General features: G+C 34.1%; 1 protein-coding gene across 1 annotated transcript; it reads left to right on the top strand.

Moving 5' to 3' along the window:
- LOC114338666 (uncharacterized) lies at window positions 1-26,172 on the top strand. The gene is made up of 8 exons (XM_028289273.2): window positions 1-4,491; window positions 6,863-7,291; window positions 9,030-9,311; window positions 10,481-10,633; window positions 12,306-12,471; window positions 15,977-16,205; window positions 19,201-19,546; window positions 25,825-26,172. The coding sequence occupies exons 1-8, from the start codon at window positions 82-84 to the stop codon at window positions 26,068-26,070; spliced, it is 6,261 nt and encodes a 2,086-aa protein (XP_028145074.2). The 5' UTR covers window positions 1-81; the 3' UTR covers window positions 26,071-26,172.
- The last annotated feature ends 710 nt before the right edge of the window (window positions 26,173-26,882 follow it).

The following is a 26,882-nucleotide window of genomic DNA, read 5'->3' on the forward strand; positions in this document are numbered from 1 at the left end:
GATGAAAGTCATACATTTATAGTATATAATTCTGCAGATGAAGCATCTGATAGTGAGCAGAATGTTTCACCATCCATTAGCATGGGTAAATCATTCCTATGGAATCATTTTACAAAAATACCAAATTCTGACTTTTTTGCTTTTTGTAATATTTGCAAAAGAGAATTATCTTATAAAACAACCACAACAAATCTTAAAAGACATCTAGAGAGGGTCCATTCAGAAGAATTATCTACATTTGGAGAATTAAATTCTCTATTGTGGAATTATTTTACAAAAATTACTAACTCTGACGACTTAGCTTATTGTAATATTTGTAATGAACAGTTTTCCTATAAGAATTCAATCTCAAACCTTACAGAACATTTGGAATCACAGCATCCTGAATATATATCAGATAGTGACAGAAATAATACTAACAGTATGGACTTCAGTTCCATTGATGAAGCAACTAGCAGTAACAACTTCTCTTCAACTCCTAAAAAGCCTGTGTCTCATATTTGGGAATATTTTACAAAAGGTGTTAACATGCTAGCTACTTGTAACATATGTAATCACGAACTTTCTTGTATAAAGATTTCCGATCTCCAAAATCATCTTGAAAGACAACATCCTAACTCAGTGATAGGAAACGAAAATATATTGGAGAATTTTGTTGATTGCAGTGGTACTGAAAAAAATGATTTTGGATATGTTGAACCAGGCCATAGAAAAACAGTTCCCCAGTTGTGGGAATATTTTACAAAAATCTCCGACATGCAAGCATATTGTAATTTTTGCCATCAACAATTTTCTTATAAGTCATCCACCTCTAACCTCAAGGAACATCTGAGAACTAATCATTCTGTTGTACTTCCTTTAGACAAAGAAAGTAACAATGTCTATTTAGATTTAAACATGTCAGATGTTTTTAGTATATCCCAAACTGCAACAAATGAACCTACAGATCCGTTTAATGAAGAGAATTTAAATTGTACTCAAGAGTATTTTGTTACTTTAGGCCAAGGCGCCAAAGATATGGGAATGGCTTCAATCCAACCAAATCCACCAGCTCAATCAGTTCAACTGATTCAAAGCCCTAATGAAATCAGCGTAAACATTGAAAATAGAGAAGGAGACTTACAAAAAGAAGGAATAGATACTGAAACCATATCCAAAATTAATCAATTTAAAAACGACCAGGATATAGGTGAATATATATCTGATAAAGCTAGAAATAGCTGTAGTACTGGGAATGCTGATTCAAGTAAAGATACATATTTTTTATGGGAGTTTTTCACAAAAGTCTCCCCTTTAAACTACTTAGCCGAATGTAATTTATGTAGTAAAGTAATTTCTTTTAAATCTACAACGTTTAATCTTCAAAAGCATATGACTAAAAAACATCCCGAAGAGTTAAACAAGGAACAATCAGATCTGGTGTCAACAAAGACTAAAACAGATGACATTACTGGTATTAAGAGACCATCTACTGTATGGAATTATTTTACAAAAGATACTTTTGAAATGACTATAAGTTGTAATTTGTGCAAATATATTACATCTTACAGATCAAGTCAAGGAAGTACTGGAAATCTTTGGAAGCATATCGCTAGGAAACATCCTCAATTATCAGACCAAGAAGCCAGTAATGATGAACATTCAGATGATAAAAGTGTACAAAAAGAAACAGAAGGTGAAAATTCACAAAAAGACAGATTTAACTCTTACGCTGATGAAGACTCTGATAGCAATGAATCTGATACTGATGAAAAAGACACACAAAAATGTCGCCAACAGTTGAATAAAGATGACAAAAGACATTCTTCTGTATGGAAATATTTTAAAAAACTTTCTCCTTCCAATATTCCACAGTGCAATATTTGTTTAAAGAAAATGTCGAGTAAATCAGGTACCAGTAATCTTTGGAAGCATCTCAATAGAAAACATTCTGATATATCAGCCGATACTAGCCATAGTGATCAAACTTCTGACAATGAAGAAGTGCAAGTAAATAGTGATGATGAAAAAGGTGACAAAAGACATTCTTCCGTATGGAAATATTTTAAAAAACTTTCTCCTTCTAATATTCCACAGTGCAATATTTGTTTAAAGAAAATGTCGAGTAAATCAGGTACCAGTAATCTTTGGAAACATCTCACTAGAAAACATTATGATATATCATTTGATAAAGATAATAGCTATAGTGATCCAACTTCTGGCAATGAAGAAGTGCAAGTAAATAGTGATGATGAAAAACATGACAAAAGAAATTCTTCTGTATGGAAATATTTTAAAAAACTTTCTCCTTCTAATATTCCACAGTGCAATATTTGTTTAAAGAAAATGTCAAGAAAATCGGGTACCAGCAATCTTTGGAAGCATCTCAATAGAAAACATCCTGATGTATCAACCGATAAAGATGATAGCCATAGTGATCAAACGTCTGACAATGAAGATGTGCAAGTAAATAGTGATGATGAAAAAGATTGTAGTAAACAAAGCGGAAGTAGTGTACAACCAGATCTTAATGCAAAATCAAATAAAGAAGAAGGAAACCGTGATGAAGAGGTTGGTACAAGAAAGCGCTCATCAGTTTGGAAATTTTTTACGAAAGTTCCATTTTCTGATATTTCCCGCTGCAACTTATGTCAAACTAAAATGACATATAAATCAGGTACCACTAGCAATCTTCGTAAACATCTGGCTCGGAAACACCCTGAACTATCTGTAGACAAAGATGGATCCTTTGTCCAGGAAAAAGAACCTCTAGTGGAGTCCACACCTCAAAAACGTGGTCGCAAATCAACCAGTCGTGAAATAAAGGCTGAGGTAATAGATACTACTTGTGAAGAAGTCAACACGCCTCGTAAGAGAGCTTCTTCCGTTTGGAATTATTTTAAAAAACTGCCAAATTCCAAGATCCCCGTTTGTAAAATTTGCAATGTACAAATGTCTAGCAAATCAGGTACTAGCAACCTTTGGAGACATATCGCAGGAAAACATCCCGACATTAAAGCTGATAATGATGAATCTAGCAGCGACGAAGAGTCTGATGATGAAGAACCCCGGAAGGAAGAAGAGCGAAAGCCACATGATAACAGTATAAAACTTGAAGAAATCGAAATTAGTATAGAAGATAAAAAAGGCAAAAAGAAGCGATCTTCAGTATGGAACTATTTTGTAAAACTTTCACCTTCTAATACATTACGTTGTAATATTTGTAAAACAGAAATGTCTAGTAAATCAGGTACCAGTAACCTTTGGAGACATATTGCCGGAAAACATCCTGAAATACAGACAGACAAAGATTGTAGCAGTAGTGATGAAGACTCTGATGACGACGACCAAGTGAAAACTCAAAAATGTAAGAGAGAAAAAATTAAATTTGAAATAGTAGATCGTGACAGTACAGATGAGGAAAAAAAAGGTGGCAAAAAACGGTCTACAGTGTGGAAATACTTTACGAAACTGCCAAATTCTAATATACCGTGTTGTAATATTTGTAAAGCCCAAATGTCTTCTAAGTCAGGTACTAGTAACCTATGGAGACATATTGCTGGAAAACATCATAATATACATAAGGAAAAAGAAGGAGGCTCCAGCACTGATGAGCATTCCGATAATGATTCCGTTTCTGAAGATGAGTTAAAGGACACCAGCAAAAGAAGATCTTCAATATGGCGATATTTTAGTATAGTTTCCGATTCTGATACAGCTAGGTGCAATTATTGTGGGGTGGAGCTGGCTTACAAGTCAAGTACCGGAAATCTTTGGAAACACGTAGCCAGAAAACATCCTGACGAAACTTCAAATATTATTAATGAAAGCACCAGTGAAGAAAGTTCTGATGATGATGAAGAACCCCAAAATGACGACCATAATGTACAGTCAAAAATGTGGAAATATTTCACCAAAGTTTCCGATTCAGATTTCTTAGCTTCGTGCAATTATTGCCAAAAGAGATTTTCGTACAAAACTAGCACGGGAAATCTTAAAAAGCACGTATATAGAAAACATTCTAAACAGCTAGCGGAAAATTCTGAAGATGACACAGATGAAAATACTTCCAGTGACGGCGAACAAAAAGATTCGAATTCTGGGAAAAAGGTATCTCCTATGTGGAAGCTGTTTAGAAAAGTACCGAATTCTGACTATATTGCTTGTTGTCGGCTATGTCGAAAAAGGATCTCATACAAAACGACTACTAGTAACCTTCAGAGACACATTGGACGGAGACACCCGAAATATCTAAGTCTCAAATACAGAAACCGCATCAGCTACACAGCCCGCAGAAGAAACACTGCGTTGTGTGCTAGAAATGCTCAAAAGTACAAAAACGAATTGTTAAATTTCAATAAGAGTGGATCTAGTCTATGGGACTTGTTCTCGAAAATCGAAGCTTCCGATTCTATAGCTTCTTGTAAAATTTGTCGGAATCAGTTATCTTATAAGACTACGACCGGTAATCTGAAGAAGCACATGTATAGGAAACATCGTAGCCTATTACCGGTAAGTAAAGACACGGAGAAATAATTAATTTTAAGCCTCCCTTAATGTTAACATGTATATCAATGTTTTATGATATATTTCAATCGCACTGATTATAGGAAATCCAAATCTCATTACAAGCAAACATTACTTTGAGTTAATAACGAAATAAAAACATAAACAAGAGCCATGCTCATATTTTTGGTAAATAAATAATATGTATGCTACGCAGCATAATGTAGAGGCTTCAAGGACTATGGTTACTGTTGAAATCGTCAAGAAAAGCATCTAAATATACTAGATAGATGAGAGAAAATAACAAAACAGACTAAAACTCTGACAAATCTACCTGAAGCCACATGTGAAAGCTAGTTATAGGTGGTAGCAATATAAAATAGAGCAACATCCTTCAATATAATTAGTACCAAATATAACTTATGCTCTTTCGAAAGAAATGTATCATCGATATGTTTTAATGATAAATTTTCTCGAAATACAGAATAGAAAAAGGCAATAACGTCTTGAAGAGTATAAAAATGATTTTGAAATCTTACGGTACAAGATGAAGAGTCTGAGTACTTCCAATGCCAAACTTGGATGAAAAAAAATAAAGCCAATTAATAAATCACCTAAGGCATTTGCGAAAAGGCCTTGCAGACATATTTTACGTACATTTTAAAAGGACTATTGATTTTTGTACAAATCTGTCTTTATTTTTGATTAATCTCCACTCAACATGACTACTAATCACAAAAGAGGAAGAAACAAGAATTACCAATAAGTAGCAATAGGTGTGTGACAATATAGAAAATTTTTAGAAAAATAAGATGTGATTAAATCCTCAATGATGACCAATTGCACAACCTTAGATGTATCATTGGTACTCGTCTTTTTGTGTTTTTCAATCAAAATTACTTTTCATCTTCACCATCACCAAACATAAATACTGTCATATACATCATGATCTGCTTGTATAAGACACTTAATATCCAAATATTATGTCACAATGGAATGCCCATTTAAATAATGTTTTATAGTAAAGTTTAACAGCCACTAAGGATGAATCATGTCATATGATTGCTAATATTATAGACTGAAATTTGCTAGGATTGCTATGATAATTTGCTTTAGTAAAAGGCGAAAGATTTATTCGCTCTGAAGGGAAACCAGAGACATTTTTGGAGTCATCGAAGTGACTCCAAATTTATATGGCACCCACCCACTAGACCTGTACAGGCTGGTACAGGGTTCCAGAATTCCGGAATGGGTTTCATAAACGAATGGAAGATGTAAAATAAGCCAAGTGGCTACAGTACAACCGGTTCACAACAGACGGCTTCCAGGAAAAAAAAAGATAATTTGCTAGAAAGTTACTATAGACAGAAAGATGCTAAAAAAGAGAAGGCTTGTAGGAATGTACCAAGTAAGAAGTGGAAGTATTTGTCTTACTGAGATTTGGATTTTCATGGATGTATGTGTTTCTGATATTTGGACCTTCTCTAATTGATGTTTTATACAGTGTGGGCCAAAGAAAAGAGTCCACCTCGATATTTGGCAGTAGTTATTAGATTTTAAGGAAATGCCGAAACAAGTCGATTTTTATTTTTATATTGCAATTTTTTGGCATATATTTCATACTAGTGACCTCATCCATGTGAGCGTGATGACGTAAGCGATGATTTTTTTAAATGGGAATAGAAGTCGTGTGGCAGTTCATTTGAACGGGTGTTCAATTCTCTATTCAGTAATATAAACATTAATATCATTATTTATACAGGGAGAACAAAAAAATTAATTGACGCAAAAATAATTTAATTTTCGCTTAAATTAAATCACAAACAGAGAATCCCACTTACCTCTTGGCAGTTTGAACATTTAATTTAAGCGAAAAGCAATGTTTAGTTGCCAAATGAATCTTTTTTTTCTATTTTCTGACAGCAGTAGAATGTATTTTGATATAAATAAAATACACACATTATTCTTTTTGCGTCAATTAATTTAATTCAGAAATTTTTTTTTGGTCACCCTGTATAAATAATTATATTAATGTTTATATTACTGAATAGAGAATTGAACACCCTTTCACATGAGCTTACTAGACAAACGCTATTTCCATTTAAAAAATCATAGTATAAAATATATTTATCAAAAAATTGTAATTTAAAAATAAAAATCGACCTGTTTCGGCATTTCCTTAAAATCCAATAACTACTGCCAAATATCGACGTGGACTCTTTTTTTTGGCCCACCCTGTACATAAGATATTTAGTCATTTGAAAACTATTAACATTTTTTTACGTTGAGCTAAACCTACATGTTTAGCTTGGACATTAAAAACCAACTAACTGTATTCAGCAAGTTTTATCAAATGATAATTGTATTGAAATTTTAGAATGAACAACCGCAAGATCAAGTCCAATCATATTCGGAACATGATGAAGATCAAAAAGATGAAATTCCAGAGATGAAAGTAACTGAAAACACCGACAACATACCAATTCAAACAGTCAGTAATGATGTCGATAATATCGACGACGATGACTTTTGGAATATGGACACCGCTAGTGATTCTGACGATCCAGAATTCAGACCATCTCCCACGTTTGAGGAAGAAATTGATGTGAAAACCGGTTCGACTGGAAAGAAAAGATCTCTCATTTGGAATGTTTTCACTGAGAAACCATTCTCTAATTTTGTAGCCATTTGCAATGTATGTAACCAAGAATTTTGCTACAGAAGTACTACCAATAACCTCAAAAAGCATTTTCAAAGGAAGCATCCCAAGTTGTCCCTGGAACATAAGATAGAACGAGTTGTAGAAGTAAGTCTAAGCAACTATTATCAAAAGACATAAAAAACTTATCTGTGACAAGAATCATTTTTGATACACACATACATACACATAATAGTCCTTGGGCCCACATATAAAATTATTATTTATGACCACACCGTCGAAACTTTTTTTACTTGTTATTTGGGCGGAGTCGGACCAACTTGGAGCTTGGCACGTTATGGTGGTGGGGCGTTTGTCTGTCAAGCTGTCACGCAGTTGTCAATTTTATGCAAGAAAAAAATTTAAAACCACATTGGGCATTTTATTTTTATCAATGGTTCTTATCATATAAACAGCGAAAACAATTTTATCGGACAGAAATATTGGGCCATATGACGCGTCGGACACGCAAGATATATCAAATTTATGAAAATAATAAATTTATTACCACATGGCTAATTTTGTCGGATGTGTTAATGTGGTAACCTTGTCGGACAATTTTCACGGGGCTTATGCGCAGTCGGATGCGCCGAACATGTCAATTTCCAGGATTTTTTTTATTTACAACCATTTTTCCGACAAAAATAGGAGATTGTAAGTAATTATATTCTAAATAAAAAAATCTAAGTGTCCGACAAAAATATTGGGGCAAATCGACAGTCGGACATAAAATTTAATTGTTATTAGTAAACTATATTTTTAAACTATGCTGGGTTCGTGCATCCCTTATATTCACAACCATTTTTCCGACAAAAGTAGTAGGTTACAAGTAATTATATTCTTAAACAAGAAATGTAATTGTCTGCAAAAATGTTGGGGCAGACGAACAGAAAGCTTAATTCTTTTAAGTTATCGACGTCCTTAAGAGGAGGCATTGTCAAAAAAATTTTAAAACAGTTTTTCTCGGTTACTTTTGAATCGATTTGGCTGAAAATTGGTACACACACTCAGTACAACATTTAAAAGGGCGTGACGTAGAGTTGTACTCAAAATTTTCCAAAAAATTTACAAGAGGGAAAATTTTGATCTGAAAATTTGTGTACATACTCCTTGAACAATGACAAACATCGTTCTGTAGTTTTTTCTCTCGAATTTTCAAAAAAAAAAATTCCGGCAAGGGCGAAAATTTCGGAATTTTTCTGAAAATTTTCGACCCATTATTGCTGTCCGACAAGTGATCCAATATGCATTACATAATATGTAAAAAAAAGTACAAAATAAGAATGACATCTGTGGTAATAAATAAAAAATTCCAGGAAATTGAGATCTTCGGCGCATCCGACTGCGCATATGCCCCGTGCAAATTGTCTGACAAGGTTACCACATTATTGTAAAAAGGTTTTATGGTAGATTCTGGTAAAATTAGCCATGTGGTAATAAATATATTCTTTTCATAAATTTGACATATTTAACGTGTCTGACGTGTCATATGGCCCAATATGTTTGTCCGACAAAATTGTTTTCGCTGTTTATATGATAAAAACCATTGATTAAAATAAAATGACCAATGTGGTTATAAATTTTTTTCTTGGATAAAATTGACAACTTCGTGACAGCTTGACAGACAAACGCCCCACTACCAAAATGCGCCAAGCTCCAAATTTGTCCAACTCCATCCAAATAACAAGTACAAAAAGTTTCGACGGTGGGGTCATAAATAATAATTTTATATGTGGGCGAAGGAGTGTAACTTAGTGATTTATCTACACTTTTTACAGAAACATATTTGTTCGTTTATGTCTTATCGGACTATTCAGGCAATTAACAAATGTCTTCTGTATTATAGGAGAGCACAGGTGCTGATTATAGTGACGTAAAGGCTGAAAATAAAAGGTTCATGGACGACGATGATAGAGATTCTTCCGATGAAGCAGTCTCTAATTCCAAACGGAAACGTTCGCAAATCTGGAACTACTTTACTAGAAAAAAACCTGGCGAATACGTGGCGACTTGTAACCTATGCAAAAAAGAGTTAGGTTTTAGATCGACGACCTCTAATCTGAAAAAGCATTTGGATAGGAAGCATCCTAATATTGAGATTAAGTCGGAGAGTGACGATGTGAAAAAGGTGAGTTATTTTTTTAATCTTGATATCTTTGTAATGATTTTGATAATCAATAAATTCTGTTCTGTACAAAATTCATGGATTGTGCCAATATATTTTACTGACGTCTAAGAAGTGCGTAAACATATTTTTCCTCCATTATTGTTATCTCCGAATTCTGTCAATTTAACCCTTTCGTTCACCGTGTCCTCAATTGAGGACAACCTAATTTCTTGTATGTAGCTCCATAGTATCTAACTCCACATTACCCTTGTAACACATTGTCCCCGATTATGGACATCCTATTCCGTCCAATGAGCACTCGTGCTGACATCTAACAGCTTTTGAACAAAATATTTAATTTGTTGAAATATAAGTTTCTATAGTTACTTATGACTGTTGTATACAATGTATACACAATGCAATGTTCAACTGTGTATAAGTAAAGAAAAAAATTGTTTTGTAAGATACCATACATTATTAATTGAATAAATTAATTTAGTTTTTGGTTTTTGTCAGTATTAAAAAAATATCTAATATTTTTAGTCCATTGGCTTAGGATATCCTCAAATGAGGACATCTTGTAGTGACCAACTGTGTTGTTGCGAACTCGCTATGTTGCAAATTTCAGATTTTTAGAAAGAAATTTAATCCGTGAATGAAAGGGTTGATGGAAAATACTGTGTCAATAATATTTCTTAAGTACATGCAAGGTCTTAAGTATAAGCATCTTGTTTGACTAGGGGTGAGAATGAGATGTGGATTAGAAGTTAAGTAATAGTGGAAAGTAGCCTAGCTTCATCTCTCTTCATAGCCCTTTCAGTACAACATATTCGAAGGAATATGCATCATTGTGAATTTGTTCGTATACCAACTGAAAAATTCTACTTTTTTATTATTATCATCCTCATTAAGCTTTGATGCAATTGTGCATGATATGGATGCAACTTTTTCTTTATTTTTACTTTCTACACTATGACCATTCATTTCAACAGAATTTGCAACTTCTCTCATAGTAATATGCGGATTCTCAGTGACACTAAGGATTACATTTAATTCATTTTCTTCATTTACAATAGTATTTGTTCGACCAAATTAAAGGCTAAATTTTTGTGATTTCGTTGCGTTGTTAGGTAGTTATTTCTCAAGAGGAAATATTTGTTTTGACTTGATGAAAATGATGTTTTTTACAGGATGTTCCAGAAGTTCCTGTCAAGACTTGTTTGATTTGTCTACAAACCGATCAGACAGAGACCAGGGAGTTTGTAACAGTCCAAAATTTAGACCTAGGAGAAGGAGAAAAGACCTATATGACTAAAATCCAAGAAATTATGAATCAACCAGTGGTAAGATATATTTTTTTCTCAAAAAATAAATTTAATTGTATTTGAGAATAATGATAAGTTTTATAATTGAGATCTGGGTTTCTCAGATCTAATTACACTAGGATTATATTCGGGCCCTTACAGCTATCTGGAAAGACTTCTCCTTGTGCCGTCTTTTAACGAATGTTGGCGATCACTTCTTTAAACGCTTCTCTATCTTTTGCAACGTGAAATATCTGTTCAACACTGAGGTTAGTCCAATCTCCTCAGCCAATATTTCTTCTTTCTTCCCAAGCCTTTTTCCCCTCTACCTTCCTTGCATGATGACGTGTAACAGCGAGTATTTAGCGTTACGAAGTATGTGGCCCAGGTACAATGTTTTTCTTTTTTAGTTGTGTTCATCAACTTTCTGCCATGTCCAATTCATCTGAACACTTCTTCGTTTGAGACTTTTCCGGCCCAAGGAATTTTCAGAATATGCCTATACAGCCACATTTCGAATGCCTCCAATTTATTTACGGATTGGGATTTTAGAGTCTTAAAGCTTCTACCCGATATAGTAGTTGCGGCCAAACATAACATTCGACGAACCTCAATCTAATGGCCAAACACAATGTCTTATTTGCAAACATTGACTTGTATTTTATAAATCCTTTTCGAGCTATTTCTATTCTGATCTTTATCTCCTCATCTTGATCTAATTGTGAGTTTATAATTGCTTCGAGGTATTTATACTTGTCGACCCTCTCTAGCGGTTTACCCTCCAATGTTAGATGTATGTTGTCATCAGGGTTTTTTGAGATCACCATGTATTTGGTTTTATTTATATTCACTGTTAGTCCCATCTTTTTGTTTTGTCTATTAATGATTTCTAGGAGAACTTGTAATCGTCTATATTCTCTGCCGTGATTGAGGTATCATGTGCAAATCTTATGTTATTAATTTTGCTCCCTCCATGCCAATATGGAAAGATATATGTATTGGCTTTAAATATATTATTTTAGTGTTCATGGTCCTAAACTTTCTGTCTGTTTCTGTGGTTTTTTGCCCCAATATTCAGATTGTGCCCAAAGCAAATACATTTTTGGTATGATCCTAAAAAAAAATTACCCGCCATTTTTAATGCTAAGTTTATTCTTCTGATAGTCTGACATAATTTTGGTCCTTTCTTGAATTTTCATGGTTGCTAATATAATACCTGTTAAATGCAACTTTCATTGTTTTGTCAAAAATCTTGAGTTTTCAGTGTTACACGCAAAATTAATTTTTATATTGATCTTAAATGTCTATGAAAGATTATGTTAATTATACAAGTTATGTTTGTCACCAAAAATGTCTTTTCTCTCTCTCTCTCTATCTTTCTCCCTCCCTCTCTCTCTCTTCCTCTTTTTGTCTTCAGTTCTCTCCCTGGTCATTTCTAGTATATCGTGCATAGGTCTTTAGCAACTTTCATGGAAGATCTTGTTTGAGATCAATTTCAGTGTCTTCGGCTTTCTACCTTCATTTCTTACTATTACACCTATTTCATTACTTTATGACATTTTCAAAATATTTTATTTGTCTCTGTTAGATTTGGACTTGGATTAGAGAGTCTCTTACTGATCATCTAAAAGAACTAAAGGTCAGTAAGAGAGGACCACGGTTTTTCTTTACCAGACAAAGAAAATAAATATAAAAATTTCTCTTGTTGCAGGTGATAGATGAAACACACGTCCTTTGTCAGACGTGCGTTGAAGATATAGAGAAAGTGATTCAATTTAAAGAAAAAATATCCAAGGCATTTGAGTTCTGGAGTAAAATTGAGGCTGAGCCAGAGCCAGAACCGTTCGATAATTTTGCTGATGATACGCATCAGTCAGGTAAGTGGTAATGTCTTCATATATGTATACATTTATCATCAAAACCCAGCAAAATAAAAATTGTCACGAAAAACTAAGTATTTGGTAACAACAGTTTTTTACAAAAGGCATTTACTGACATAATTATTATAAAATATTACGAAAAATTTTTTTATAGATTAACAACCCATTTGATCCCACGACATTTATTTTTCGACAATACAAAATTTTTTGAATGTTCTTGTTGAACCTGGGTTAAATAGCAAAAATTCATTGTTATTTGACATAAAAAATTGAATTTTTAGCAAAAAGTAGGTGTACTCATACGAGTACAATGGGCTGATCGGGAGTCAAAATATAAACATTGTGTAAAAATGAAAATGTTTTATTTTCTTACAATATAGGAAGATACATACGTACTTGGGTATATCCTGTATTATAATCTAACTAGCATGAAATTGTACAAAACAATCACGTTTCAAACACAGAGTAACTTCACACTTTATACTACAAGTCCAACGCACTTTATTGGCATAGACTACATCGAAGTTGTTTGTCTATTTTCTTTGGAAAATGACCGCTTTCATCCATTTTTAGACTAATTGGCACAAATTCTGCTAGTCGGTTTTTAGAATAAGTAGATTTTTTAAGGTAGGTATTTTTAAATTTCTTGGAAACGGGTCCACGAAATTGCACTAGTCACCAATAATTGCGCTCTCGTGCATATATTATGATCTCCAGTAAAAAGTAAAATAGCCAGAAATATCTTTATCTCTTCCTGCGTTACATAAAGTGAATATTATTATTTTGAGCTGCATATATACTTGACTGTTCTGTAATATAAGTATTCAATAATTTCATTGTCAAAAAATTTCTGGAAATAGTCCGATACTAGATTTACCTAGGATTTACTCTTTCATATCATCCAAACGGCCGTGTAACCTGTTGCAGATGCCATACTAATATCAGTAATTTCTTCCGTCCAGTCAGATTCTTTGGTTTTATTTTGACCCTTCAATAAATTTTCTTTTCTAATGGCAAGGGGAAGATTGTCTTCTTTGTCAGAGCCATTACTCATGTAATGAACTATTTCTCTATTTCTCCGGGAATATCATTCGGAAAGCTTTGGGTCTGAAGATCATCCTTATCTATGTCCTCATTGTCAGTTTGATAGTCAACCTAGGAGGAATAACTACCGCCGATACATCTTATGAGTGAAACTCGTTGTCATTTGAAGCTAAAGCGGGTGTTTTATGTTTTCCATAAAATCCGATGGGACTCATAGGCCGTAATTCTTGAAAATCAATTCCAATACAAACATTGAACATGAAAGAAAAAAACCAAATAAACATATTTGATCTCATACAAACCCAATGTACTCATATGAGTACAAGTCTATTTTGTAACATAAAAACGAAAATAATAAAAAAATTCTTACACTGTATAAATAAACATTACCAATACTTACCCTTCCAACAATAAAAGTTAAAAAAATGATAAATAACATCAAATCCACAAAATAGCAACACTTCAATGATTCAACAGAAATATGGAGGTTAGCTTCTAATTACTGCGTCACAGGTTAGGAAGAGGAGCGCCTCCAAGGGTATAATTTGTGAAAATCTACTAGAACACTTTCTAATAGAATCGGATATATACATGGAGTACCAATCTTTTGCAAGATGTGTCTCTACTAGGCCATTTTTGCTGCTGTACTCGGACAAGTACAGTGGGACCAAATGGGTTCTCTAAAATTCGGGACTCGTTTCGACATCTCTCATATTTACTGAATCTTACTAAAAAAGTAAAGTTAGTGTAACCTTCTGGCTAAGGTCTAGCGTTAGAGTTTTAAGGTCGCGCAAGTGCCCCTAACATGACTTAACGACTACTTACGTAGCCGGTACCGACGTCTTTACGTGCACTTCGAAGCACGGCGATGGCTCAGTTAAATTAGAAATTGAAAAATTTGTCAGTGTCAGGAAAAACTAGCCACTGAGTCTTACTGACCTTACTTACTGAGTCGTATTAACATAAAAGTGGAAAAGCGGCTGGGTTGTCAATAGCCGATGAGAACAGAGATGTCCAAACTCGTCCTGAAATTTGTTTTAAATACATTATTGTTTTTATGATTTGTTGATGGTTTCAGTTAGAGATTAATAAATGTTATTACTTCACAGACTTCACATTATACATTTCTCCTCCAAGAAATTAACGCGCCACCTTAGAAATGGGTCATTTTTGATGTCTCGAATTTCCTAAACCTGTTGTCCGATTTGAGTGATTTTTTCAATATCTTATAGCCTTATTCTTTAATAATATCGCTGAAATAATATTGATGCTAGACAGGTAAATTGTCATTATATACTGAGTGTACTAATCAAACTGTGTTTTTTTTTCTCCAAAGTTCGCAACACGCTGTGGAATATTCTAGCATTTATAAAATACTGAAATTAACACCCAACTATAGCCTTAGGTTTTCTTAGCATTTTGTTTTTTGATTCATTGGCTTATGTTGGATAATAAAAAAAGGTACTTTAACAACTAGCCATGTTTGTCGTCAATATATTCTCATTTTATGCTTATTTTAATAATTAAGCCTAAAGTAAGCTATGAGAAATTAACAATTTTGAAAATTAGTAGATTTATTATTTAAAGTTTCAATTAGGTCCGTAATTTTTTGTTGTTGTTTGGTGGAAATGAACCACGCTACAAGAAATTTGACCCGCGATGATTGTTTTCATGCAGTGGCCTTACATAGCGAAGTACTTAACTACCATGCTATCGGCTCCTTATATTGGTAACAATTTTTTGCTAATGCACGTTAATGCGTTAAGACGTCACATTGCACGAACTGTAACCGAATATTTACAACAGGTAAAGCTTGGGACTTGGAACTGGCCATCGCATAGTCCAGATTTTAACCCGATCGAAAATTTGTGGGGCATAATTATTGACAGGAGACTACGACACCGTTTACCAACTCCTAGAACCTCACAAGAGGTAGAAACAGTAGCTCTCGAGATTAGGAATGATATTTATCAAGACCAAATAGCATACCTCATTTGTAATATAAAAGTACATAATATCTCCTTTTTTGTCAACATAAGCGAATCAATAAAAAACAAAATGTTAAGAAAGCCTAAGGCTACAATTGAGTTTTAATTTTAATATTTTATAAATGCTAGAATATTTCACAGGGTGTTCCTAACTTTCAGATAAAACACAGTATGATTGTTACACCCGGTATACAATGACAGTTACCTGTCTAGCAACAGCATTATTACAGCGATATTATTAAAGAATAAGGCTATAACATATTAAAAAATCACTTAAATCGAACAACAGTTTTAGGAAATTCGAGACATCAAAAATATCCAAATTTTAAGATGGTGCGTTAATTTTTTGTAGAAGAGTATAATTATCGTCATTGATTTTCTTTTTATTGTACTCTGTTTTTAATGAACTATTATCTAAGTTTATCTTATCGAAAAGTTTTGTTCTAAACGTTCCTATTTGTCTCCTACAGATTACAGCGATTTAGAAGACGGCGAGAGTTTGGCTAAGTTCACTTGCAGTAAATGCAACAAAGTATTTCCCTCTCCGTCTGTTATGCTCAAGCACAATTGCGGACAACAACCTCGGAAAGAGAAACCTGCGGGCAGACGAGAGGTCGTCGATAAAGATAACAAGTACTATTGCGAACATTGCGGCAAATGTTTCAACATCAAATGGAAGTTGAACAAACATTTGAAAAAGTAAGTGCGTTTACTATTGTGTTTACAGGGAGTCTCAAAAATTTATAGAGTTTTGATAGTTGTCCCACTATTATATATACCGTGAAACATAATGATATCCGTGCCACGCCGTATGATCTAGTAACAAAATGTTGATTACAGTTGAGTCCATGGTTATTTACCCGCGCGTCATCATTTACAGCATATGAAATAAGTCGGAAATTTACTCCACGCAACAGCAAGTGGCTACTGCTCCGATCACGGATTATATTATAAAATTTGACGTTATCAAATAAATAATGGAATGTAAAATGTTAGTTTTGCTTTAAAATATTGGTGCCGAATTAGGTACAGTTACATTTGAAGTAGTTTAATGTATGTATACACCGGTATTTTAGGCGTTAACGCCCTTCCGGTAGGGATCTATGGGGGAGTATCGCCGAGCCGCAAGCCCTTATCCCTTGTCGTACTGCTCCCTCATAGGCCGATCAGACGCCCGCATATTCCAGTCTAAGCGCCAGATTCATATTTAGAATTTTAAACTGACGCGTTAGCATTTTTGTTTTCCGATGACCTGGATGGGCTCAAACTCACATACCTCACGTCGAAGTGAAGTGGCGGTCAGCCGCTAGTCCCACTGATCTGTCCGATCGACTGAAGTAGTTTAATAAATTCTTTTAATATCATTATGCTTTGTTTTTAAACCAGGAGTAAACTAAAAAGACAGATTAACACCCAAGAAATTCACTAGGAAAGTCACCAAATACATCTTCTTTTTTGGTTAATCATGTCCGCCTTCGAAAGTAATCCATAAATATTATATTATACTAATACGTCGCCAAAGAGTTCTAAAAACAACTGTTTTTCATATAAAAGCAGACTAAAAATCTGAAAATTAAAGTTAACTTAATTGACCTAAATGCCAATAGTGTCAAAATTTTATAATTTAGTGGAGTAAACATGTCTGAGGTTGGAGGCAAGCATTACGGCGCGGTAAGTTTGAATTACTCTCTTAGTTTTACCTCTTGGTTTAAAAATAGGGTTTTTTTTTAAAGTGGTTTTTTATAGTTAAACAGAATGTGGTGACAAGACAGTGAAAAACAAGGCTACTAAATATTTGACACGGCTTGAGTTGTTTATTAAATAAGATTGATAGTGTATTTTTTGATAAACAATTGATTTGAGACATGAAATTAATAAAAAGTTATTTATTTACTGTTTATTATTTATGGAAGATTCAAGCAGAGAATACACCAGGACATATTCTGTGATCCAAGTATTTTGTTGCTAAAGATGTTCTCAAAATTTATCTAAGCGTTCCATAGTAAAAATATATTATTAAAAAAATAACTTTTTCTCTTTTCTCGAGTATTAGTTTTTATTGTATAGTATATAAATTATTGTTATCACTGAATACATAGTAAGTGAAAAAATTATATTAATTAACTGAATTAATAATTTAAGCGATTAAACAAGTAGCGGTTATCCAAGAACAATCAAAAGCCATCTCTAAGTTAATGATGACAATGTCATTGTCAACTAATTTCCATACCAGTGGGAATTTTACTACACGTAATTTGCCGTGTAAAGAAAGAAAAAGTAGGGATAGCCGTAAAATATTTGCGCCGACGCTCTTAATGGTTAATATTATAGAACAGAAAGATTGTAACAGAAGATAGTAAAATATAGGGGTGGTCCTATTACGCATATAATCCGTATATCTTAGAAACTGTACATTTGGCCACATTGAAAATATAAAACTTTAATTATTAAGAGGAAAACGAAAAGCCCTAGATCAACGGTTCTCAAACTTTTTGAGTCATGTACCACCTACAGTTCCTTTTACTATTTTTGGTACCACCTATATTTTTAGATTGTATTACCAAGACTTACTAGGTACTACTATTTTAATTTTCTTTTGTGTACCACCGCAAATAATGATATGTACCACCAGTGGTACATGTACCACAGATTGAGAACCACTGCAGATACAAAGTTTACTACCTTTTAAACAATTAGAATAATTGAAATAAAATTTAGTAAACAATATTTTAAATCCAAGACTTTTCGTTAATAAACTGCTTTCTGGCTGCATCTCGTATCTCCAGATTTTACATATACAATATATTGTATATGTCATGCATCCCGGAGATACGGGATGCAGCCAGAAAGCAGTTTATTAACGAAAAGTCTTGGATTTAAAATATTGTTTACTGTATTTTATTTCAATTATTCTAATTGTTTAAAAGGTAGTAAACTTTGTATCTAGGGCTTTTTGTTTTCCTCTTAATATGAGAGATGTCGCTAGAATGCTGTCAAGAGGTGGAACCATTGTTTTCGCGATGGTTTCCCTGAAATAAGTCAGATTGTTTATATTCCTTCAGATTTGTGACTGCATAGCTTCACTGATGACGCATGAGGATGCTGAAATGGCTATATGGAGATGGTGGTCCAAATCTGAACCGAATATAAACAAAAATCTGCATTTATCTTATAAAACTTTAAATCGCTGTTCCATGTAATATACATTAACTAACATTTTGTTCCTTTATCATACGGGGTGTCACAGATATCTTTATGTTTCCAACAGTAATTCCTAAATTGATTTGATACGATTAGAGTAAAGGTAAATTGACAGGATTCTTGATTTATGGTATCCTTATTAACGTATATTACGTATATATAACGAGGAAGACTCAAAACTAGATGGGCGAACCAGATAGTGGAGGACCTTAAGAAGATGGGAGTCATAGAATGGGTAACCATAAGCAAAAACAGGAACGAATGGAGGAAAATTGTAGAAGATGCCAAGTCACAGAACCAATTGTAAAACCAAAATGTTAATGCGGATTGATTCACCGCGACAAACGAATCGGAAGAGCCCAAAAAGGGCGGCAATCACTCCGCTAGGAGTGTAAATGCCATGATGATGATTAACGTATATGTGCAATTACTATGAAATTATTCATTTATTTCTCTCAGAATATAATTTTTAGTTTATTACCTTTCTTTCCAGATGTCAGATTGCTGCCAAGCAGTTCGTCTGCACCTTGTGCAATCGAGTGTTCAAAAAAGCCTACCATCTCAGAGAACACATGGCTTCCCATACCGGTGAACGGAACTACAGTTGCAACCTATGCGGAAAAACCTTCCAGAGATCGTCCTCGAAGCACAAACACATGCGCAGCCACAACGCCAAGCCGGGTGAAAAGTCTAAGAAGACGCCGTTCTTGTGTACCATTTGCGGCAAGAGTTTCCCGTATAGTAATGGAGCTTCGAGGCATATGAGGGTGCACTTGGGCGAGAGGAGGCACGAGTGCCATATTTGCCTAAAGAGATTCAGCCAGACAACCCACTTAAAGGTATTTATATATTTGATATTTCATATTTTAAATTATTTTCAAGGATTTATGTCACAGTGATAATTCTATCTCACTCTGTTGTCATTTATGAAGTACGGCTGCGGCCATTGAGTCGTTTACACCCTTACATATCTAGTAGCCCATGTTTTGAATTTTTACCTTGTTTAAATGCACATTCTACGTCAAGGTAACGTTAATTATCAGTGGCGGACCCAAAATCTTCATGTGCCTTGTCCGTTCCGAACGTTGGCAATTAACATGGCTATTCTGACTTTGTTATGGCAGATCTGAATGGTTCGGCAGCAGGGCCGCCGAGAGGAATGAGCGGGCCCCGGTAAGAAGTGAATAGCGGGCCCCCGGGAAGAAGTGAAGAGCGAAAATAATTGTTTAATTTTGATAAAAATAAAATGATTAATAATAATAAGAAACATTTCAAAAATAAATTTTATTAAGTTTTGATTATAACAGTGAAAATATTTATACATAATACAGGTGCTTTTCGAGTTTTCTAATTGGCAAAGATGTCTATAATTCTGTGGTTCCAAGGAAAAGGGGCATGAGTCACATTTTTTCTTGAAATCGTCAAAAGAGTTTAACGAAAATTATTTTAAATTTTCTATTTGGTAAAAGGCCACATGTCTGAAAAATGTAATGCATTTCTTAATTAGGGCCATTCAAAAATTAGGCATGAGTCAATATTTTATCTACACCGATAAAGAAAAGGGGCTTGACTTAAATTACGCCTATTAAATGGCACGCAGCGCGGGGTTTTAGTTTTGGAATAAGGCATCTTGTCGACTTAGTTCTGGAATGCGCTACGGAACGGCTCAGAACTCACAGGCACTTCTTACGGTTAACGTTGTTTAAAGTGTTTTTATGTGTTTATTTGGTATTACCTTTGTGTAAATAATACAGCTATTTAAGTGAAAATTAAATAAATAATATCTTTGAAAATGTCTCAGTCTAATAGAAGCAGAAAGATATTAGATTTGTTGTTGGAAAATGCATCACAACAAGCAGGTTAATACAAAATAACTTTAAAAATTTTAAACTTAATTTTTAATTTAAAATATTTTCTGTGTCTGTAATATGTAACACGTTTTAATCCTTTTGATTTTACTACATAAGTCTGTATGTTCACAAAGAAGGGATGGCATTAGATAACCTTTTTGCCACATTCGGCCCTAAATTTTTCAAAAATACATTAGTTTTCTCAGGATTAAAAAAAATGAATACATTTAAAACACATTGAAAATTTTGACAGGCGACATTTTGCGCCTTTATTACCCTTAAATGAAATAATAAAAGTTGTATTATGCTTTGTATAGGAAATTAAGGACTCTAATATGGACCAGTGTAATAATTAGCTATAATGTTGAAAGTGTTTGGTTTACTTCTTTTCAGGCACTTCTTCAAGTAGTAACTTTTTTGTAGGAGAACAAATACCAACTGTTAATAAATCTAAAAGTATTGAAGATGGTAACTAGATGTACATACATATTTTAACTATTTTAAATGTTCCTTCTTTGTCACACTTCATCTACACATATCTACATTACACTTTTTATAGCTGCTTAAGATGTTCTTATTTCCTCTATTGTTAATATTTTTTCTAAAATCCTGTAACCATCTTCTTGATATCGTCCTATTAGAGGTAATTATCACGAAGTGGACTTTTATGAGATTTTGACATTTTCATCAATTTTATCTTTCAAACACTACAGTATTATAATAGTGTATTATTTGTGTAGATTTAATTACCTGTTCGGCGATTGATTAAAGAAATGAGTTTAAATTTCTTTGTAATAGATAGCTGTAACATACCTAATCTATTTTGCGATTGAGCAGGCCGATTAAGCAGGCGACTGGTGTATTGTATTGTTTGAACTGAGTATTATATTTTTGAATTTTTGTGCCTTATCTGTTCGGCGATTGATTACAGAAATGAGTTTAGAATAAATTTCTTTGTATGTAACAGATAGCTTACGTAAAGGGTTTTCATAGTCTACTTTGCGATTTAGTAGGCGACTTTTGTGGCTGTCATGTGTCGAAAGTATTGTATTACATATTAATCTATTTTCGAAGAAGGAAACATTGTTCATTTTTTAAATAGTTGACTGTTATTTTTGATAGTTCGTTAGACGTCAGCAATATTTTATATACCTTTGTATAATATTTAAGTATAAAAATGAATCCCAAGGTAACGATACTTTATGGAGACAAATTCACTTCAAAATATCCAATAATTGTGTTCATGGAAAAACTCATCAAGTAAATACCTATAAAAATTGGTTTAAATATCTGGTTTTATTTATTCTTTAAAGTTGCATTTAAAAAATCCTAATATCCAAGTCAGGTGAATTTAAAAAACAATTTGTTCCTTTAACGGGAGCGACTCAAAATGTCGCCTGTCAAAATTTTCAATGTGTTTTAAATGTAGGTATTCATGTTTTTCGAATCCTGTAAAAACTAATACATATTTTTGAAAAATTTAAACCCAAAAATTGCAACAAAAATGATACCATAACGGTAAAAGTGACATCACAGTGACTTTTAGTTTTTGGACTTTTCTAAACTTTTAAAAGTGTCACTTCAACTAAGAGAGTTTGATATAAATGGAAGCAAATTTGTGTGGTGCGATGTTAAATTGTTTTCATATGGCACTGATGAAGGCATCGTTAAGTACAAAACATCCCTAAAACAAGAAGAGCCATTTAAGTGCATTTCATTTTGCCAAAGGGAAAATCGAAAATTCCATTGCAACCCGAAAGGTGCTACACCGGCCCTTGAGCTCTTGAGCATAAGCAGAGAGAAAAAGAAAGATTTACTAAATATTTTGAATTTAATAGATTTAGAATGCCATGCATTTTATGAAAATTTACCAGACAGCAACAATGTTCGAGAATGCAGAATATGTTTGTGGTTCGGACGATATGTTTAAATAATATCCTAAACAAAATTTCCAAATAAATACTTAAAAAAACCTCTCTTTTATTTACCCACTGACAATACAAAGGGGCTTAAGTATGGATAACAATAATGTGTTACCTGCTTTATAATTTGGAAAAGAGACACATGTCACTAAACTAATAAAAATAATAATAATTCAAAAAGTACAATATTACACAAATATCACAAAAGAAGATTAATTAATAAATCATCCTTACTCTGGTTAGAAAGGCTTTATATATATTGTTATTTTGAAATATTTAGTGCGCGCATAGCTTATATTTACTCTTTTGCTAATATTGGCCAATTCTAAAAATGACTAACTAGGTGACTTATGCCCCTTTTCCTTTGAACCACAGAATTTTCGAAAAATGGCATGATTTTACCAAATCGTTCTCAAATGCACAAGTTGCTAGGCCAGTTAACCGATCCTGTTTCATTGTAGATTGTATGTCCCATAGCATTTTTTATTCGAGAAAGAAAACAAAAGCAAACAGAAAGCATCTTTTTGCTTCTGCGACTGTCACGGGTTATGTGCAAAATATTCTTTTAACGCAATAACGACGTCGACACTTTTGAAATAATGAATTCAATTTGAGATGTTCAATTTTATTAAGTAAATCTATTGGAGAAATTTGAGATTCACCAATATTATCCTTGTATATCGCTCTCAAATAAAAAAGTTCATCTATCAATTCTTCACTGATGTCTTCTTAATAAATCCCGCGCAATATTATTATATCAATTTTTTTTTCTTAATATTGTCGTCATCTTCCTCTCGGAATGTCCATAAAATCTTAAATAGCGAATAAATTTCATTGCTGCATTAAATCTTCTGTTAAAATTTCTTATTATATAATCAATGACAATGTCAAATATTTCACAGCCAACTATTGCGTCGGCTCAAAATTATGTCACTAATAGGCCCAAGCAAATCATCAAAAAATCTCGCTGGCTTCTTGTGCCGTTTTCCTTTATTTGATGTAAATTCTGGATTTATTCCATAAATGCTGGCAACTAATTTAGATTTTTCAACAATGAAAGACCATGCATTTCTGATTTTACGCAAAAATTACGTCTATGGTCTGGTCGACGCCGGGCCCCTTACATCGCCGGGCCCCTTACATCGCCGGGCCCCTTACATCGCCGGGCCCCGGTAAAATGTACCGGCTGTACCGCCCTCTCGGCGGGCCTGTTCGGCAGATGACAATCCGAACTCCTCCGCAAGTTTTGGAGCCACGAGTGTCTACTCCCTATACCCTTTCTGCTGTCTATTTTCCCTTGGATGATTAGCGGTAGTACTCTATATATTTTGTGCCTCAGAACGTGACCCAAGTATTCCAAGTGCTCGGTCCAGGATATACGTAAAGGTACGTATCCATACGTGGCTGATCCGTGCTCGGTGTAGCTACTCAAATGGATACGGCATACGCTCTCCTATATATAAACCCCAAACCGGTTGAATCGAAGAGGGTGAGCGCCGAGCGGCGAATACCAACGTATCCACTATGTGGAGCTGCTACACCGAGCACGGAGCACCCACTTATGGATACGTACAGTAAGCCCACATTTCGAAGGCCTCTACTTTTTTTATTAATGTTGCGGTCATTGTCCACGCTTCCATTCCTTATAACAAAACCAGGAATACATAACATTTCAGAAGTCGGATTTTGAGAGGTAGGCTGAGGCTACTGAGGTTTGCATATTATGGCGCATCTAAAAATAGTCTAAGAACCGTCTTTAAGTTAGTGATTGGTTACTCACATTGTAAACATTTATTGCGAGATAATTCGCTGTAAAACGAAATCAAGACACGTCTTATATTTCAGTTCATTCAGAGAGCGCCATAAAGACTCTTACTAGTTTCACTCTCATTAGAGATCTTCAGTGAGTGTATATATGGCTATTTCTGTACCAACTGAAACAAACCAAGCCTCCTAGTACCGAATCACGACAAAATAATCCGATATGGATGCCGTAGCGACATCTGCCTAAATCAATTCGAAGTTTTATTTTCGGAGAAATAAAACCTCTGCGACCAAGTTTCTGCTTCCGCCTTCGTGGTTTCTATTACTTGCAAACCAAACCAATGCTGGATGAAAGCTTTCTTCGCTACGGCGTCCATATCGAGTTATTTTGTCGTGATTCGGTACTAACAAACTTGGTTTGTTTCGGTTCGTTCAGAGATAGCCATATATATGTACACTCTCTGAAGATCTCTAATGAGAGTGAAACTAGTAAGGGTGTCTATGGGGCTCTCTGAACTAACTGAAATATAATACGTCCCTTGATTTCGTTTTACGGCGAATTCTTCTGTATTAGTTCTACTCCTAACTGAGTATCGAGACCAAGTTTTCGTTGGAATTTTGCAACGCTGAATATGCAGGAAGTGAGGTGCAAATTATAGACCTCCCCGTGTCTTTTTTATTCAGCATTCGTTTGGTTTTCAATAATAAAAACGACAAAGGCGTAACCACAAACTTGGTCTCATTTGAAATTATTTAGTGCGAGCTTACGTTTTTGTAACTTTTGGATGTGTCTAGATACACGCTAACTTCATCTACATCTAAACGCTAACATCATAACTTCTAAACGTCATCAAGCCAGTGACATCATTATTTAGCATGCCCTGTGACTGTATTTTGGTACACGCTAATTTCCCGATTTTTTTGGTGTGTTTAGTGTTTGTTTGATAGACAAATATTTGTGATTAAGGGAAGGGAAGCAGCAGCGAGACTCTGCAATGTAGTATACTACATGTAGAAAAGTTTCTATCGCTTTGGCGTGCATCGACATTGTCACGTGAATGCGATAATTTTGGTCGTTTCGTTTCTATGTAGAATACTACAATAGAATACTATGTTGCACGGAGTCCCACTCCAGAACTACATATTGAGATGTATCAATCTTAATTGTAACAAATCAATGTGTATATAAAAATATATATTCAGGTTAGCAAAATATACATTTAGTTGACATGGCATGTACAAAATGTCAGTCAACCAAAAATATTAAATTCCTGCCTAGTGTACCGAGCACAAAATTTTTATTCTGCGGGATATGAAAGCTCGTAATTTAGCGCCATTTTTGTTTTTAATTCCTGCAAGGGGGGGGGGTATCTAATCTCACTCCGACACTCACTACTAGCACAGCATACATGCGGTACAAGTTAGCATGCACCAAAAATACAGTCACAGCGCACGCTAAATATTGACGTCACTGACTTGGTGCCGTTTGGCTTGCGTGTATCTAACTTTTTGATGGGTGAAGTTAGCGTGTACCTAGACACAGCGGTAACTTTTTGTTAAACTTATTATTATTATTTTCAGGTTCACCTTCGTACGCATTCTGGTGAAAGACCTTACGGTTGTATGATTTGTGGTAGGACCTTCTCTCTGAACGCGAGTTTGCGCAAACACATGCGACTACATGTCGGATCTGGCGATTTCGTGAAGTTGGTGAAGAACTTTGAAACGAATCTGGCACCAGGTGAGATGGTGGCTACGGACGGGTTACACGTATTGACAGCTGTCACTCAAGATATAGAAATGGACGCGAATCAGTGTATTGCTTAATGACTATAATAAGAAGTATAGATTTTATTATTATGAGTAAAGGTTAGATCATATTTATAGTAATTCTTGGCGTAAATAAATTGCTTTATTTAATAAAAAAAATAGTTTTTTTTCACCTTTCACAATATTTCCCTTTATTACTTTCCTCTTGTTATTCTGAAGCTATTTTCTTGTGGCATTTTTGCAATTAACTAGTTTTGATGGGAAATAAGCCACAATTTTACTAAAAAAATAATTTTATTAACGTTTCGACCCCCAAATCGGGTGTCGTTGTCAAAATACAACATTGATTTTGACAACGACACCCGATTTGGGCGTCGAAACGTTAATAAAATCATTTTTTAGTAAAATTGTGGCTTATTTCCCATCAAAACTAGTTAATTACTTTTCTCTTGACGGACACAACATATTTTGGATCTACCAGAGTTTCCCGTGAGGTCTGGTTAGAATGTGTCGCAAGCAAGATCGTGAGATCAAAAAGAAGAAGAACTGTATTGACTAGTACGCTTTGTTAACACAAATAAGTGACAGGTAAGTATACAGAATAGGTATAGAAGTGAACAGATGTTCAACCTGGGATTGAACACCTATCTTTTAAATAGCTAGAAACAGAATACTTATTTTATATCAATAACAGTGCTACGGTGTTATTTACGAAATGGGTCGGCGTAACAACTGATACGAGAATAGAAATTTCAAGATAGGTGTAGAGCTGGTAAATGGACAGTAACTTTGAAGTACCCTTTATACTGGTATGTGGAATCCGAAGTAGCACAATAAAATCATTTTAGGTTTATTTAAGGTTTATAAAG

Source organism: Diabrotica virgifera, chromosome 1 (assembly GCF_917563875.1).
Source record: "Diabrotica virgifera virgifera chromosome 1, PGI_DIABVI_V3a".
Classification (NCBI taxonomy): Eukaryota; Metazoa; Arthropoda; class Insecta; order Coleoptera; family Chrysomelidae; genus Diabrotica; species Diabrotica virgifera.